Here is a 14,641-nt window from a genome sequence, read left to right as displayed (position 1 = left end):
TTCCTTGTCTCCAAGCAGTTTCTGTCTGGGTTGAAGGAAGGAAGAGGAAGGGAAAATAATTAGGGTAGGTTGTTGTTGGTTTTTTTTTTAATAAAAAATCAGCTTTCTAAATAAGACCAAGGACTTTGTATCCCCTGATTATTTGTTTTATAAGGAGAGAAAGAAAAAGCAAGGCTCACTCAGTATGTTAGATTAGAAACTGATACCTCAGAGACTTGGTACACAGTAAAAGTTGCTTGGCCAGTATGTTTTACTTAGCAAGATGAAATTTCTCTTCAGAGCAGAGGCCAAATGTCTCAGGATTGTGGAGGACGTGCTGGAGAGGGAGGAACTCAAAACATTATTAGGAAGAAATGCCTTATTTCTCTGGAGTGTACCAGTGACCCAGCCTTCCAGAAGCTATTTACCTGTACATATATTTTCATGCTCTCCACCTTTTGGGCTTTTTTCTTACATTCTTTTGGTGGACAATGAATCTTAAGGATTATTTATTTAGCCTGTTGTTAGATACATAGAGAGACAAAAAGAGAATTTCTAACCAGTAGATGACTATTATGAGGAAACATGACAAGGGGCCAAACAATAACAGCAACAGCCAAACCTTAGCTGTTTTTGGAACAGAACTTCAGCAAAATCAGGTCCTTGGACTGCTCATGATGCATTTAAGATAGTTTGGAAGGATAAGGACTTCTGAGATCTGGTGTCTTCCTTCAGACTTCCTTATGCAGTCTGTTGGGGAAATCTTTTTTGGTTTTAAAAAATGAAGTGTCATGAAAGACTGGCTTACTAAAATATACGTACTAGAATACACTGGTGATTCATATTAGTGGGAAGTGGAGCAGTAATGATTTTAAGTGTACGGAAGGAATTTGGTGAAGCTGCTAATGTACAAAAATATTCTAATTAAAACCAGTTGGAAAATGAGATTGCAGTAAATGGTATTTGTATCTTCAAAAATTGGGAGAGGATGATATGAATGCTTTCTTACATAATATCTTGCTAACCTCTGGGGCTTAGTGCTGTATGATATTTAATCAGAAGAGCTTAGTATGGTTCAAAAATAATTAGACTGTTGAACGTATAACATTCATTTATACAAAAAAACCCACACCCATAAACCTGGTTGTTAGATCCACAGCCTTATTTTATTATAACCAAGTGAGTCAAATTAAACATCATTGTTAATGAACTTAACACAGCAGAGGCAAAGCAGTACAGATTCTGTAAAGGAAAACTGAGCTGTGCACATCTGTGCAAATTAATGTTAATGAATAAAGACATAGCTGTGTCTCATAAATTTCTTAAAAGCTTTGAAAGAAAGGCTGTCTGGTTTTCAGTATACCACAACTAATTCTAGTTTTGTTTTAAAGTTCCATCCTTGCACAGCTGTTAATATATATTTATTCAGAAATTTGACTAATTTAGTAGTAGCTGAATGGTATGACTTCTGTAAAACTTGCAATTGGTTCAAAATTACTTAAGTAGCTGAAATTAAGAGAAGACTTGTGTGTTCCCTTGGGATCCCAAGCAGGGTGGGCACCTGGCAGAGTGTGAGACACAGCCCAAGCCGAGACCTGTGCAGGCATGTGTATGTCATGGAAAGGTTTTTGGTTTTTAGTAGCTTCTAACATAGCTGCAGCTGTGTTGAGACAAGTTGTCAGGCTTGGAGCAGTGGGTAGAGTTTCAGTCTCATGCTTCCAACATGCAAACAGTGCCCAAGCAAACAAAAGTAGTGATGGCTTGAAGCATGCTGCTAAATTCTGGTCGTCCATTTAAAAATAGAAGAGAGAGATTTCTACTGCTATAGGAGAAATCAGAATCGGAAAGGGATGAGTTTGTGAGGATATATACATTCCATAATTAATGATTTAGAGGAAGCAAGATGAGCAGTGTTTATTTTGACCACGTTACAAGAAGAGAGACATTCAATACCCTGAACATTAATTAAAAACTGCTTCCTTATTCCTTGCGTAATGTCTTGCTAACGTGTGGAGCTCTGTGCCACATGATAGCTAATCTGAAAAGTTTAATAACATTGAAAAATAATTAGACTTTTGGATGGATACCATCCTCTGTTATCTTATACAGGCAAAAGATAAACTCTGCAGCTTCAAAGACAAGTTGGTAATGGCCAACATTCAAAAAACTTGACTGTCAGCCGCTGCTCATTAACAAAGCTTGAGTATCAGTCGTTGCCACTGCTCGGTTACGAGAGAGAACAGGGGCAGACAGTCTGACAGTAGATACTGCTTGCTGAAAAACGTGTTTGCAAATAGTCTGTTTTCTGGGCTGCATAGCTTTTGCTTTGAAAATATAAAACCTTGAGATAGTGAGTGAAAAGATGTGTCTTATGTACCGCTTGTCTCAGGGTGCGTGTTTGTGCATAAACTCAAATACTGCAAAGGGCTATCATCAGAAAAGCTGCTAAAACTAGTATTATAGTTATTGGCAGAATTCTGTCATGGCTATACTCATTTTGATTTTTTATTATTTTTTAATTCAAGATGTATGTTTACTACGTGTGACTTGTGTTGGCATAGCATGCCTTCTAGAGCAGGGAGAGTGAGTGAGATGGCCTGCTTGTTTGCGTATCTACACCAGGGCGTCAGCTACGGAAACCCTGTTGACACTGCTTGTACTTGAACCATGGAGAGAACAATGTAACTGTAAAATTAATGGTTGATATGAAAACATCTTACATAAGTTTGCAGAGTATAACAGATTTTTTTCCGATCTTACTTTGTAAAAACAACTTACATGATCAGATTTATTGTATGAATTTGTTGGGGATCTTACGAGATTTAAATGAGCAAGCATCTTAAAGTTATCTGCATTTTTTGCAGGGTATTATAGAAAAATCGAAAGTGAAAGGAATTCCTATCATTATTGATGCCGTAAGTATTTTCTTGATTCAGCCAGTGGTTTGACATTTAAGGATCTGTCCCAGTAAATGATCTTCTTACTGGTTTTTGCAGGATGGACTGTGGCTCATTTCCCAGCAGCCTTCTCTTATTCAAGGCTACCAGCGAGCTATTCTTACTCCAAACTACATGGAGTTTAGTAGACTGTATGAAGCCATGGTGAGCTGTTTTCCTTTTTAATGTTTAAGTACGTGCAAGTTTAGTCTTTTAGTCTTTATTAAAAAAACCCAACTTATTACCAGCTTAAACATTGTGTACTGTTTCTTACATGTGAGAGAAGCATTCTTTGGGTTTTTATTCCATGGGATAATTGCCACAACAATGCATGTTCTTAGACAGAGCTCTTTTTAAAAAAAGACCCTTTCCTGTGCATTTTTTGGCACTGCAGTGGAGGAAAAAATATCTGGAAAGACTGATGATGATGCCTTTTTTTTTTTCCCCTCCCTGATATATATGCTGAAGTAGCATGTGTTAGAGTATGTTGTTCTAGTAGTAAAATATGTACTGTGTATGGAATTCTTGTGTTGTAGCTTAGAGACCCCGTAGACAGTAGTGATCATCATGGATGTGTATTAAGACTCAGCCAAGCCATGGGGAATTTGACAATTGTTCAAAAGGGAGAAAGAGATCTTATTTCAGATGGAGAGAAAGGTAAGTGAAGCCTTTTGCATTTAGCAATGTGCTCTTTCATTTTGTTTTGTTTGCTTTCAACTGTAGTCCAGTATAGTAATTGGTTGACTGTATTCCCCTGAAGATGGAAGGGGAGGGATGACTGTCTGCAGTTCACCTGTAGATGATTTGTGTAAATTAATATTTTAAAAGAGTGCAGCTTAATCTATTTGCTGAAAAAAGTTGCTGGTGTTATTTCTTGTTTAAATGGCTATAACTTATTGTTTACGTTACACAGGTATTAAATTATTTTGTTTGTATTTGTGAACTGTTTTAAAATCCTTCGCTGAGGTGGTCTGTGTAAGTGCAGATGTCATTGCTAAATTAATGCGGAATATTATTGTTATTTCACTATATATTGGTGTGTGTGAAAAATGAAGACATCTTGGGGTTCATGAGCTGCGCGGTGCCTTGATACTGTCCACCATGGGGTTGTAGATTAGTGTGTACATATATGACTTGTATATTAGTCCTGACAACCTAAACCCCCCGCCCCCCCCCCCCAAAAAAAAAACCCCCAAACCCCAAATTAACTCTAGATTGCCATTACAGCTTTTTAAAACAGTCACTTACTAACATGGTTCAAGTGTACTTAATAAAATTAGCTGCCTGTCTGGTGCTTTATATACTGATCATTTACTGTGATCAGTATAAAATTAATTCATGAATGCCTTCATCACATTTTGACTACATGGTCTTATTTCACATACATAACAAGCAGCAGCTCTGCCTCTAATTACTTGAAATGCTAATCTCTGATAAATGTTTATGCCGCTTCGGAACCATTTTGTATATACAGTCAATTTTTCCTTATTGAGAGCTACGGGAGTCTCTTACAACAGAAAAACGGATGTAATATGACAAGTGTTTTGTGCAGAGACATATACCCCTGTTAGTACAGATAGCTGTAGCAGGGTGTGAAGCAAGCTGGGATCTGGAAGCAATATAGTTACAGCTCTGTGGTGAAGGACTTTGGTCGGTCACATAGTACCCAAGTTGCCCTGCATGAAGTTTGCTGTCGGATGTGCACCCATAGCAGGCTTGATTCGTAACCTTGGACGGTCAGGCCAGGCTCGAGGGAGAAGGAACTCAGCCAGGAGATAAAATATCCTGGCTCCAGTTCATGCCAACTAGAGAGCTTTAGAGCACTGTAGCGTATCTTCTTCCTCTGTTTTTATGTCAACCATGTTCTTTTTATGCAGGGTTATTGCTTTTTGGGTGAGCACTTTAGAATGAGCACATTACCTAGTATATATCTCTATTCTCCTTTTGAGCTGTTGTTCTTGAGATGAGTGTGTACTCCCACCACTGCTGGACAGAACAGACACTCAGTCTCCATTGTCTCTTGTCATGCAGGATTCAAAAAACCAGGAAACAACTGTAACTCCTTCCAATTTCAACTCTGAATGTTCAAGTGTGGCACAAGTTTGGTGTATGTCTTGAGTGCTTTTGGGGCTTTTTATTGTTTTAATTTCCCCCGCACACCGTGCTCTTTATCTCTGTTGTATTTCGGTATTTTTTTCCTCTTAGTTAAGTGACTTTTTGATTTGAAATAAACAGTTGTATGCCTTTATAGCAGTTGTTTGATGTCCAGCTATAGGCTACTTTCTTGTTCTTACCTTGGTTCTGTCACTGCTGCTTTCTCTCTCTTGGTTTACAGACGTTATAGGCAGCCTTGCTGAGCTGTAAGAAGGCAGTTGTCAGGTTTAGTACAGGCTATGATGTCTGTTAAAAACACTGGTTTTAGGGTTTGTGCTGCCTACAATAAAGTTCCTGAGAATTTTGCAGAAACTATATACTTCAGCTTTCTTTTAACAAGGCTGTTCTTTGGATCTAGGAGTTACTGTTTTAAAAGCTCTTCAAACGCAAAATTACCTTGAGAAAGGAGATTGTACTGTCTGCTCTGTGCCACAACACAGAACATGTTGTCATGTCACTGACCTTGAATTCTCTCCCAGGTTTTTCACTCTTAACTTCTGCTTTTTTTTTTTCATCTGTTTGTTCTTTTGATCTGATGTCATTTTTTTTCAGCTTAGACAGCATACGTGATGATTCCAGTGTGAGGGAAATCCAGATCATTGGTTCAGGCCAATATCCTCTGAGCACAATCAAATATTATGAAAAGATCTGTGTACTCCTCTTGCCTTTTATTTTTCATGTCATCATCCGTTTGTAGTGCTTACCCCGTACCTATTTTGAGGCATTTCCTGCTTGAGCTCATGTGCTTAGCACACTGATATGGTGGTTTCCATGTATCACTTCTGACTTTCTTCTTTGGGAATATATTGCATGCATGCTTTTGGGGGGTGAAGCGTGTCTCAGTGCTCTCCAGGAAAACCAGAAATTGCAAACTTAACAATGTAGCTTTAGTGTTCTGTGCTTGGCTGTTGTGGAAGGCAGGCTTTCTGAGGATGCGGAATTTTGCAACAGGGAAGACTGGCTTGGTGAACACTTCATAGCTTAGAGTGATTGTGGTGGTTATTTTCACAATACTTTTATTCATGAGTCTGCAGGAAATTCAGTAGCCAATTTACTTCTGTTAGTTGAAGATGAAAAAGGTTATCAGGTGATTTGATAATGAGCTGGAAGTACTGGTGTTGGTGAAGGATTACTGCCAGCAGATAGCTCTGTAATCTAAGCGGGCAGGCACAATAAATTCTGATTGGAAGCTGAAGCTTAATAAATTCAGATTAAAAGTAAGGCAGATTTTATTAACAAAGAAATTAGCTATGACAATAACATACCTAGAACTTTGATAGATTCCCAAAGTGTGAAGTACCTGGATGGCTTTGGTGTTTGTTTTCACAGATGAGATTAGATGATGCAGGTGGTTTCTTATGGCCTTAAAAATCAGTACTGAATCATGTACGTGGCCTCTCTGAAATCAGCAGCAGTTCTACGCTATAAAGGAGGTTTTTCTAAAATTTGTCTCCATTTCAGTTATGAGCTGCCAACTGCCCTGTAAACATAATCACCAAGATTTTAAATTAAGTTTTATATACTCTTTTTCTCTTTCCTTTTGCAATTTCACATTATAGCTTGGTCTACAGTTGTTGATTCCCTGCTCTACAAAGATGAGCTTCACCATGCTCTTGGTAGGTGATATCAGTGCCATCACTGACCAGGGTAGGAATGAGTACTCAGCCTGTGGGTAGAAGGTAAGTCAGCTTTTATTCACTATGGCACAGCTCTCTAAGGTTCTCTTTTTATTATTCTTTGGAGAACTGGTCAATAATAAAGTGTGGTTATACCAGTCTTAGTTCCTAACATGTTTAAAATTTGGTTAGGTCCTTGAAGTAGAGGACTTGGATTTTTGTTTTTAAATGTTATAATGAGTTTTTCTGTGTTTACGCCAGTGCCTGTGTTTGTCCTGCCTTCCAAAAGGCAGAATTCATGAGTAACCAGCCCCTGCTGCCTGTAGCTGCTGCTACTTGTAGCTGGAGCCAGTAGCCAAACATAGTTTCTCTCCAGTAGCCCAGCTGCAGCTGTGGTCAAGAAAAGCAAAGCAGCATGTGAGAGGGATTATTGAGTACTGAATACAGGGTAAAAAGCCAGCTCTTGTCAGAAAACCCCAAGCAGTACTAGCTTCTGCCAGCCAGAAAGGAAGCTGTTCAGTGGTCTTTAGTCCCTAGCTCACTTAGCTAAAAGCTCTTATGGTGTCCAGCTGCCCAGCAAATTTTGCCAACATTTTAACTGAGAGGCAGTACCTTCGTCTCCACTCCTGCTTCTGCAGAGTGAGCAAAATGGGGAGGTTGTGGTTCCTGGCCACTGTGCTTTCCATTGCACACGCAGCTCAGCCTGCCGTCACCGTGGCACTGCTCATCTGTCATCACATCCATCCCCTGGCTCCTTCACCTATCCGAGAAAAGTAATGTAAAATTTGGATTATTTTCTTTTAACTTAAGTTGCCTGATGTCTCACACTCAAGGACCTATCTAAGTTTTAAAAGTGTGACTAGGGAATATAAAAGTATAAGCACCCTTTATATAAAAGCCAACTTACATTTTCCACAACAGTTGAGTTCTCCAGTCCGAATCATCAATACTGGTTTCCCTGTCTATATGCACTCTTGGACATGTTTGTGGGAGTCCACAATCTCCAGCTATGTGCTTTTTGTGAACTAACTTGCAAAAGGAAAAAGATAAATTTCTTACTAGTGTGAATATCTGCCAGGTCAGAGATTTATATTGATAAAAGATTTTACTCAAGATCTGATAATGATCTAAACCTGAATCTTGCATTTGATGGAGGAAAATGGTCCTTTATAGCTACATTACTTTGCATAGAAAATGAAAATCTTAAGCCTTTTAATTAAACGAGAGTTATTTGTAGTTCTGTGGGGTAGCTGATGTTAGCTGATGTAACCCAGTTGGATCATATCAGAAGTCAGAACAGTTGTACCTTTCATGCACGGATCCATGAGCACATTAGGATAAGTGTAATACTCCTGCTTTGAAAGAGGAAAACAAGTGCGGAGAACTTGTTCAGGACATCCGAGATTCAAGAATTAAATTTTAATCTCTAGGCTGTCTTTTGGTCCGCAGCCCCAGTACGTGTGATGTTTCACATGGGCTCTTTAGCCTTTAGCTATCTCATATTTCACATTCTGTGCTTTAAACAAAAACATCAAAACTGAATCCCTGTTTTGGTGGGGTTTTTTTCACTACTATGAACATTGCGAATCAAGAACACACAGACATAGATTACTTTTTGTACTAGGTAGGCCTTTGGTTTTGTAACTGTAACGTGTCTAGGAGCTGGTGGTGTAAGTGGGGCTGCCTTGTACAGCCGTATCAAAATTCATGCTTCCCAGTTAACTTGTAGTGCTTGATCTCAGCAAAACTACTAAATTCTGTTCTCTTCCTTCAAAGAGAGGGCAGCCATGTTCAGTTACATAACAGACTTTTTTTTTTTTAATTAAGCATACAATACCCATAAATGGGTCATTCTTCTGGGCTTTGATCTGCCAGCATAGTTTGGGCTGGGAGTTCTTTCAGCTTAAAACTTGCTGGCAATGGTATAGTTAAATGTGACACCGTGATCTGAATGCTGCAGCAAATGCTCATGTTTATCTGATCTTTGGGGTGTGCTGAAAAGGGAGTGATGGTAACTTACTTTATGGCCTCAAATATATTAAACGTAGAGCTACTAAATGACTTGGCCGTAGTTACCCAGGAAGTCTGGGGCAGAATTTTGAGTTGTGTGGAATGTAAAATTCCTGAATTTCTGCTTTCCAGTATTCTGTCAGTATGACAGCTGCCTTTTTTGTGTGTTTTGTTTTGTTTCTGTTGCACTCATATTTCAGTACAGACTGTTTTGATGGACTTAGGTAAGCAAGAAATCCAAGTGACTGTATGAGAGGGACGTGTTGTATTTGCTGCGTACAGCTCTGGCAATGTTTATGTGCTGTTTAATCGCTGAGATTATGTTGAAACTCTTGAACAGGGCTGTGGTTGTTCTGACTCTAGCAGATCTCCTTGCTGTACCTCATTCAGTGATTTCTTCAGTGATAATGTTTTTATTTCATTTAGCCTCTTCTTGTGTATGCTCCATGGGTAAGTGCTAAGGAGTAGGGTTTCTTTCAGAAAGCTGCTTGACATAAATCAGTTTTCATTAAAAGGCTAGACTGTCTATTAATTACACTGAGTTATTTTTTCGATTCATCACCCTGTGAAATAACGACATCAGATTTGGTAGCCCAAACCTATTAAAAACCAAACCAGGACACCCTGCCCCAGCAGCCTATTTGACCGGCGTTGGTTCTGTGTTGCTATCTCTTAAAGTCTGTCAGTTGAACTACAGATGAACCGCTCCATTTTTTCGACTGGGACTCGTGTCAGACTAATTGGCCTTAAGTGGTCCTGGTTGCTGCCTTTCAACATTGACATGTTGTGGTGATTTCAGTCTTCACAGTTTCCCTGTTGTCTGGTATCCAGTTGTTTTGATCTCCTTAGCTATTCCAAGAACCATGTTTTCTAGGCCTTCTGATGTACGTGTTCATCTCTAGTTGAACATGATACAGCCTCACTGAGCAGTGAACCAAAAAATACTTCATCCTCATGTAAATACGCTGTTCTGCATCTCTCCAGGGAACGGAACTGCCCACCTTCTCAGCATCATCGCTGACTGTTCAGTCATGTCCATCTAATCGAGGTCTTGTAACATTGCCACTGGTTGTCTCTGCTCAGTGCAGCATAGAAGGACGTCAGCCCCCGTGGTCCTTAAAGAACTGCTTTAACTGGCCAGTGGTTCACAGACATTTAGTGCAGGATCTTGGATTGAGGTAGTGGGAAGACAGCAGTTTTATTTTTGTTCTTCTTGGAGGAGGCTAGGAAAAGCATCAGGAAGACTTTGTCCTTTGTGGGTTTGGCAGTATGCCAGTTTGTCTTGATGGTAATATGGGATTCCTTCTTTTATTTTAAAAGCTCTTACCAGTGACTATACTTCAGAGGAGTTTTTCATTCCTTTTCCCATTGCCTGTTGTAACGTTCGTCATCCTTTTATTTTGAGATGTTCTTTGAGGAACTGAGCCTCTGTGCAAGAATTGCCTGAGCATTATACCTTTCCCCTTCATTCAAGTGAATTTCCTGTAGTTCCGCTTCTTTGAATCTATTGCGTGGATTTGTTTTCCAGCATTTCTGTATAGAGTACAAAGGTCTGCTTTTGTTGTTGCCTGTGAGGTAGTCTGCACATATTTGGGACTTACTTTTTAAAAAAACACAAACAAAAGCCCACGTTTGGTTTTTTTTTTTTTGTACTGGGGTATTATAATTGGCCTAGTTTGAGGAGATCTTGCTTTCCTGTACAGCTCAAAACTGACTGGAAGGTTGTGGGGCTACAGAATAGTGGCAGATGGTGACATACAGCTAATAAGCAAGGGCTTGTGCTCAGCTGTCAATCAGAAGGCCCCAAAGCTTTTGAACAGAGGATTTCCATCCTGCCTCCTGCCAGGAGTTCAAGCCCTCAAAGTGAAAATCCTGTGAGAGACCATCTTCAAAGTAGCAGAATTAGAGGTAATTTCTCCAAAGCACCGTATTAAAAAAAAAAAAACAAAAAAACACAACAACAAAAAAACCCACGCTACCTAGAAGGGCATACCTTTTTCAAATAGCTAACTCCGAAGAGAATTACACTTGTGAAATTCGACATTAACTACTGCTCACTGAGAAACACATCCAGAATCTTAATTTGAGGTGAGGGGGGAGGGGAGAAGAGCGATTGGGAAAATTAACTGCTGGCAACACTGCGGCGGTGTCTGCTGTGTTCATGGTGACTAATGAATCTTTGCCCTCTCAGTGGCAGCAAAAATGCACCACTGCCTGGCCTCGTGAGCCCAGCAATTACTGCTGGAAGAGTCGGTGGGAAATGGAAGTGAAGTACAATTCTTTGCTGCTCTGAGTAATGAAAAGCAGAAATAAACTATGCTAATGAACTGGAAAGGATTTGCTTGTGCTAAGTATTTTTTACATCTTGCTATTAAGACAGTTTACCTGTAAGTCCTTCAGTTTTGCACAGATTTTTCCCATTCTTTTGGAAGAGAAAAATTCCTTTTAAAAATATGGTTAGTACTCCCTCTAAAACACCTGGGCTGCTCTGTTCACACACCTTGGAGAAACCCAGCCCAGGTGACTTGAGAAAATTGAGGTAAGAGCTGTTGTCTAAGCAATGTCTTGCTTTATGCTTTGCTTGTGTAATTAGTGTGCTAAGGAGTGCACAAATGATTGCATAGTCCTGAACCTGAGTAGCTGACTGGAGATGCAAAGGATCGCTACTTGGCCACCAATGATTCTGCCAGCTCTTCCATTCTCCTAGGAGAGGAAAATAAATTTATCATCTGGGGGTTTTTTTCAGAGCCCAGCAAGGGCTAAGGGCAGGTACATACCCACAAGACAGTTTGGAGAAGGGTAGCAGAATTGATGCTCTTTTCTTTTTGTGTGACTTACTTATCCTTCAGCCTTTCTGTTTCAGCTTGTTGAGAGTGGAGAACAAAGAAGTTAAATGTATTCAAACCATTTGCATGTTCTTCATAGTTAAAGCTCCACAAAGAGATCAGTTTGACCAAGGGCCTTAGTATATTTAAAATAGACTCTGCCAGGATATCAGATGTTGTATTTCTATCCACAGTGACGCTGCTGACAGAAACATACATGGATGCTGAGGACACTGCTGATTGGTAGAAAAAGAGATTTCTCTTTGCATATGGTTCTTACAAAGCCTAAGGAAAAGGCTGTTTTCAGTAGAGTACCTTTCTGATGGGCATGGCAGAAGATTTGAGATTCTAGTTCTATTTTGCATTTGCTCTTTGTAAAACACCTTGGTTTATATTTGAAAACTCTGAAGGTCAGAGACTCTGGAGAGCTGTGTTTGTGCAGTGGCTTTGTGGAGAGACGTGGTCCAGTTTGGGGTGATTGCTCGTCATGGCAGCATCAGTTCACCTGAATCACTAAACTCATTAGTGACTGAATCTTCTGTGCAGGCTGAGTGAAGTGGAGAAAGCGTATACACTGTGCAATGTTATTTGTAAAGGACTGAAAAGTAATTAGAAAAGTATTTTTTTAAATGTTAATGCAATAATTTTAAGAACAGTGTATTTCAGCAGATGCTGCTGCCTGTGATTAATCTCTCACCCATTAATCATTGTGTGCCTCAGAGATTAACCCTCACAGCTACAGTGATATCAGTGAAAACAGAAGCAAAAATGCACGACTTTGTTTTTGGTTTGTCTGTTCATAGTACTTGTATGCAGTCACGAAGGAAGCAGCCGGAGATGTGGTGGACAGGGGGACCTCCTTTCTGGTTCTCTTGGAGTCTTAGCACACTGGGCATTTCTTGCTGGAGCAGAAAAAACAAATGGGTATGAATATTAATTAATAACTTCTTAATTCTCGTGAATCTATGTTCTCCTGTGACTGTTGTTGTAGACCTGCTACAGAAATTTCCAAATGAAATTGGAGCCATTGGGACTAAGGTATCTATGTACTTTTAAAAAAATGTAAGGATGTTCTACAGCAGCCTATGTAATAGTTGCAATTTTAATAAGACAAACTCTTCAGTAATCTTAACATCTCCCAGGTTTGAGTCAAAAGAAGAGTGTGAACCTGAGTTGATTCCCAAGGACGTGTATGTATGAGATACGTGTTTTCAAAACAATTGAATGTAGGCAGAAAGTATGAAGAATAAATAAGTAGAAGTCACATGTCATTTAGCTTTGTTTCTGTAATTTGGTGAATAGTCTTGCATTGTACCCAAATAATTCAGTGCGGCAGGTGAGTTGAAGCTTGCAAATAAAATACAATTTCAAAGAGGGTAACCATTTTAAAGCCAAATGGCAAGTCCAGTTTGACTGTACATAAAGCAGCCACGCAGCCGCAGCTGGCTCTCGGCTCTCTTGTTAAATTATGTCAATTCTTGTCCGACTAGTTGCTCCATGTAGTATTTCTGTGGAAGTAGCTGCTTTAAATAAAGTCGAAAGGAACCCTGACCCAAGCAGCTAGGGAATAACAGTCCCTTTTCCCAATAAGTAATGAGCTATTGAAGCTTGAGGAGTGGAGATCTTCAGTAGTCTTTCAGGTACTCTATGATGCACACAGTTAGACGTCCATGGGATTTAACTCGTCTGTGCTTCTGTTAGTGTGAGAGCACTGCACTAGGTCCTCCAGAAGGACTGAGGGGCCAGTTGAACTAGAATTCTGAAATCTAACATACCCAGAATGAAAAATGAAACCAAGATTGTTTGTGTATCTGAAGTTGCAGCTGCCACTAAAGGAGGAATTTTGGTTTACTTCATTAAAAAGGTGACTTCATTTTTGCGTGATGTAGAACAGATCAGCGGTGGCTTCATTTTTGCATGATGTAGAACAGATGAGTATTAAATTGTTGGAGAGATTAGCAAAAGCAGCACATGTTCTCGAGGCTCTCCTGACTTGGGCTCCTGTGGCTTTTCCAAACAGCTCGCTCAGAAACTCCATTATGTTATAGATGAAGCAAAAGGGAGAGAGTGTAATTGGCATCAGCAATACATTGTGTCTCCCGTGCTGGTGTTAAGGTGACCCTTCTCTAATACCTGCTGTACCAATCCTGTTTATCTCGTGTGTTTCAGGAAAGGAGGAGCTTTTTGGGTTCAGTGAATCCGGGCATCAGCTCGTAGACTGCACTGCAGGCAGTCCAGCCAGTCCTTCCACGCTTGTGCCTGGCTCTGTTGTTTCAGAACGGGTCTGTGCAGGGCAGGATTTTGAAACATTAAGGTTGTGCTGACTTTCAGGGGTGCTAATGGTACAGTAGGTAGGACTCTCCTGTTAAGCAGACAGGATGCTAAGGTGATGTCTTTGGAGTATGGCATCCAACTGGTTATGCAGTAACCTTAGAAATAGGTGCTTTAGCTGTCTTGAGCCCAGGAGCCTGTGCACAGCTCTTGTTTCAAAGCAGTATTTGGGCATCTAGGATTGACTCTCAGGATAGCTTAAATACTCACTCCTGCACCTTGATGAGTGTATGAAGTTGCTGTTTTCAAGGAAAAGATACTCAAAGCTGCCCTGGTGACACCTAATTGTAAACTCAAGTTCTGCTTTGCCTGTGTTCCTGTGGTGATCCTATCGAGATCTTCACAAAACTGTTATTTGGTACAGGAGACAGTAGGTCCTTAGTGACTTACAGGCAGCTCTGTCCCAGCCGTGGCTGAGCATTGTGAGGTTTTTAACCAGCCAGCAACTGGAGGCCAGGGCTGGCTGCTGAGTTATTCTGCAGGTGTTTCCCTCTGCTCTGGTGCTGTAAGGCAGCAGATGTGGCTCCTGGGGCCCAGCTTGCGAGAAGCTGCTCTGGAGGTGACAGGGCTGTGCTGCCTTCTCCAGGGGAGGTTCAGGGGCTGGATACACTCTCCTAGGCTGTTCATAAGCATGTAGGAGGCATTAGGAGAGTGTCTTAATTTCTGTTGTGGTCTATAGCTGTCACTGTGCTGCTCTTAAGCTGATACAATGAAGGCCCCAGAGTAGTTACTGCGGCTCTGCTAAAAATCATCTCTTGTCTGCATCCCCATGTCCTTCCTTCCCCCCCCA

General features: G+C 40.3%; 1 protein-coding gene across 1 annotated transcript in view; it reads left to right on the top strand.

Moving 5' to 3' along the window:
• NAXD (NAD(P)HX dehydratase) overlaps window positions 1-14,641 on the top strand; it is a 53,431-nt gene that overhangs the window by 37,977 nt on the left and 813 nt on the right. Inside the window, exons 7-10 of the mRNA XM_086610823.1 lie at window positions 2,844-2,894; window positions 2,976-3,080; window positions 3,452-3,572; window positions 12,324-12,444. Of these exons, the coding sequence (XP_086466949.1) occupies window positions 2,844-2,894; window positions 2,976-3,080; window positions 3,452-3,572; window positions 12,324-12,444 (398 nt within the window). The remainder of the gene's footprint in view (window positions 1-2,843; window positions 2,895-2,975; window positions 3,081-3,451; window positions 3,573-12,323; window positions 12,445-14,641) is intronic.

Source organism: Tauraco erythrolophus, chromosome 1 (genome assembly GCF_009769465.1).
Source record: "Tauraco erythrolophus isolate bTauEry1 chromosome 1, bTauEry1.pri, whole genome shotgun sequence".
Taxonomy (NCBI): domain Eukaryota; kingdom Metazoa; phylum Chordata; class Aves; order Musophagiformes; family Musophagidae; genus Tauraco; species Tauraco erythrolophus.
Note: the sequence above shows the minus strand (reverse complement) of the source record. Positions and strands in the feature narration are given on the sequence as shown.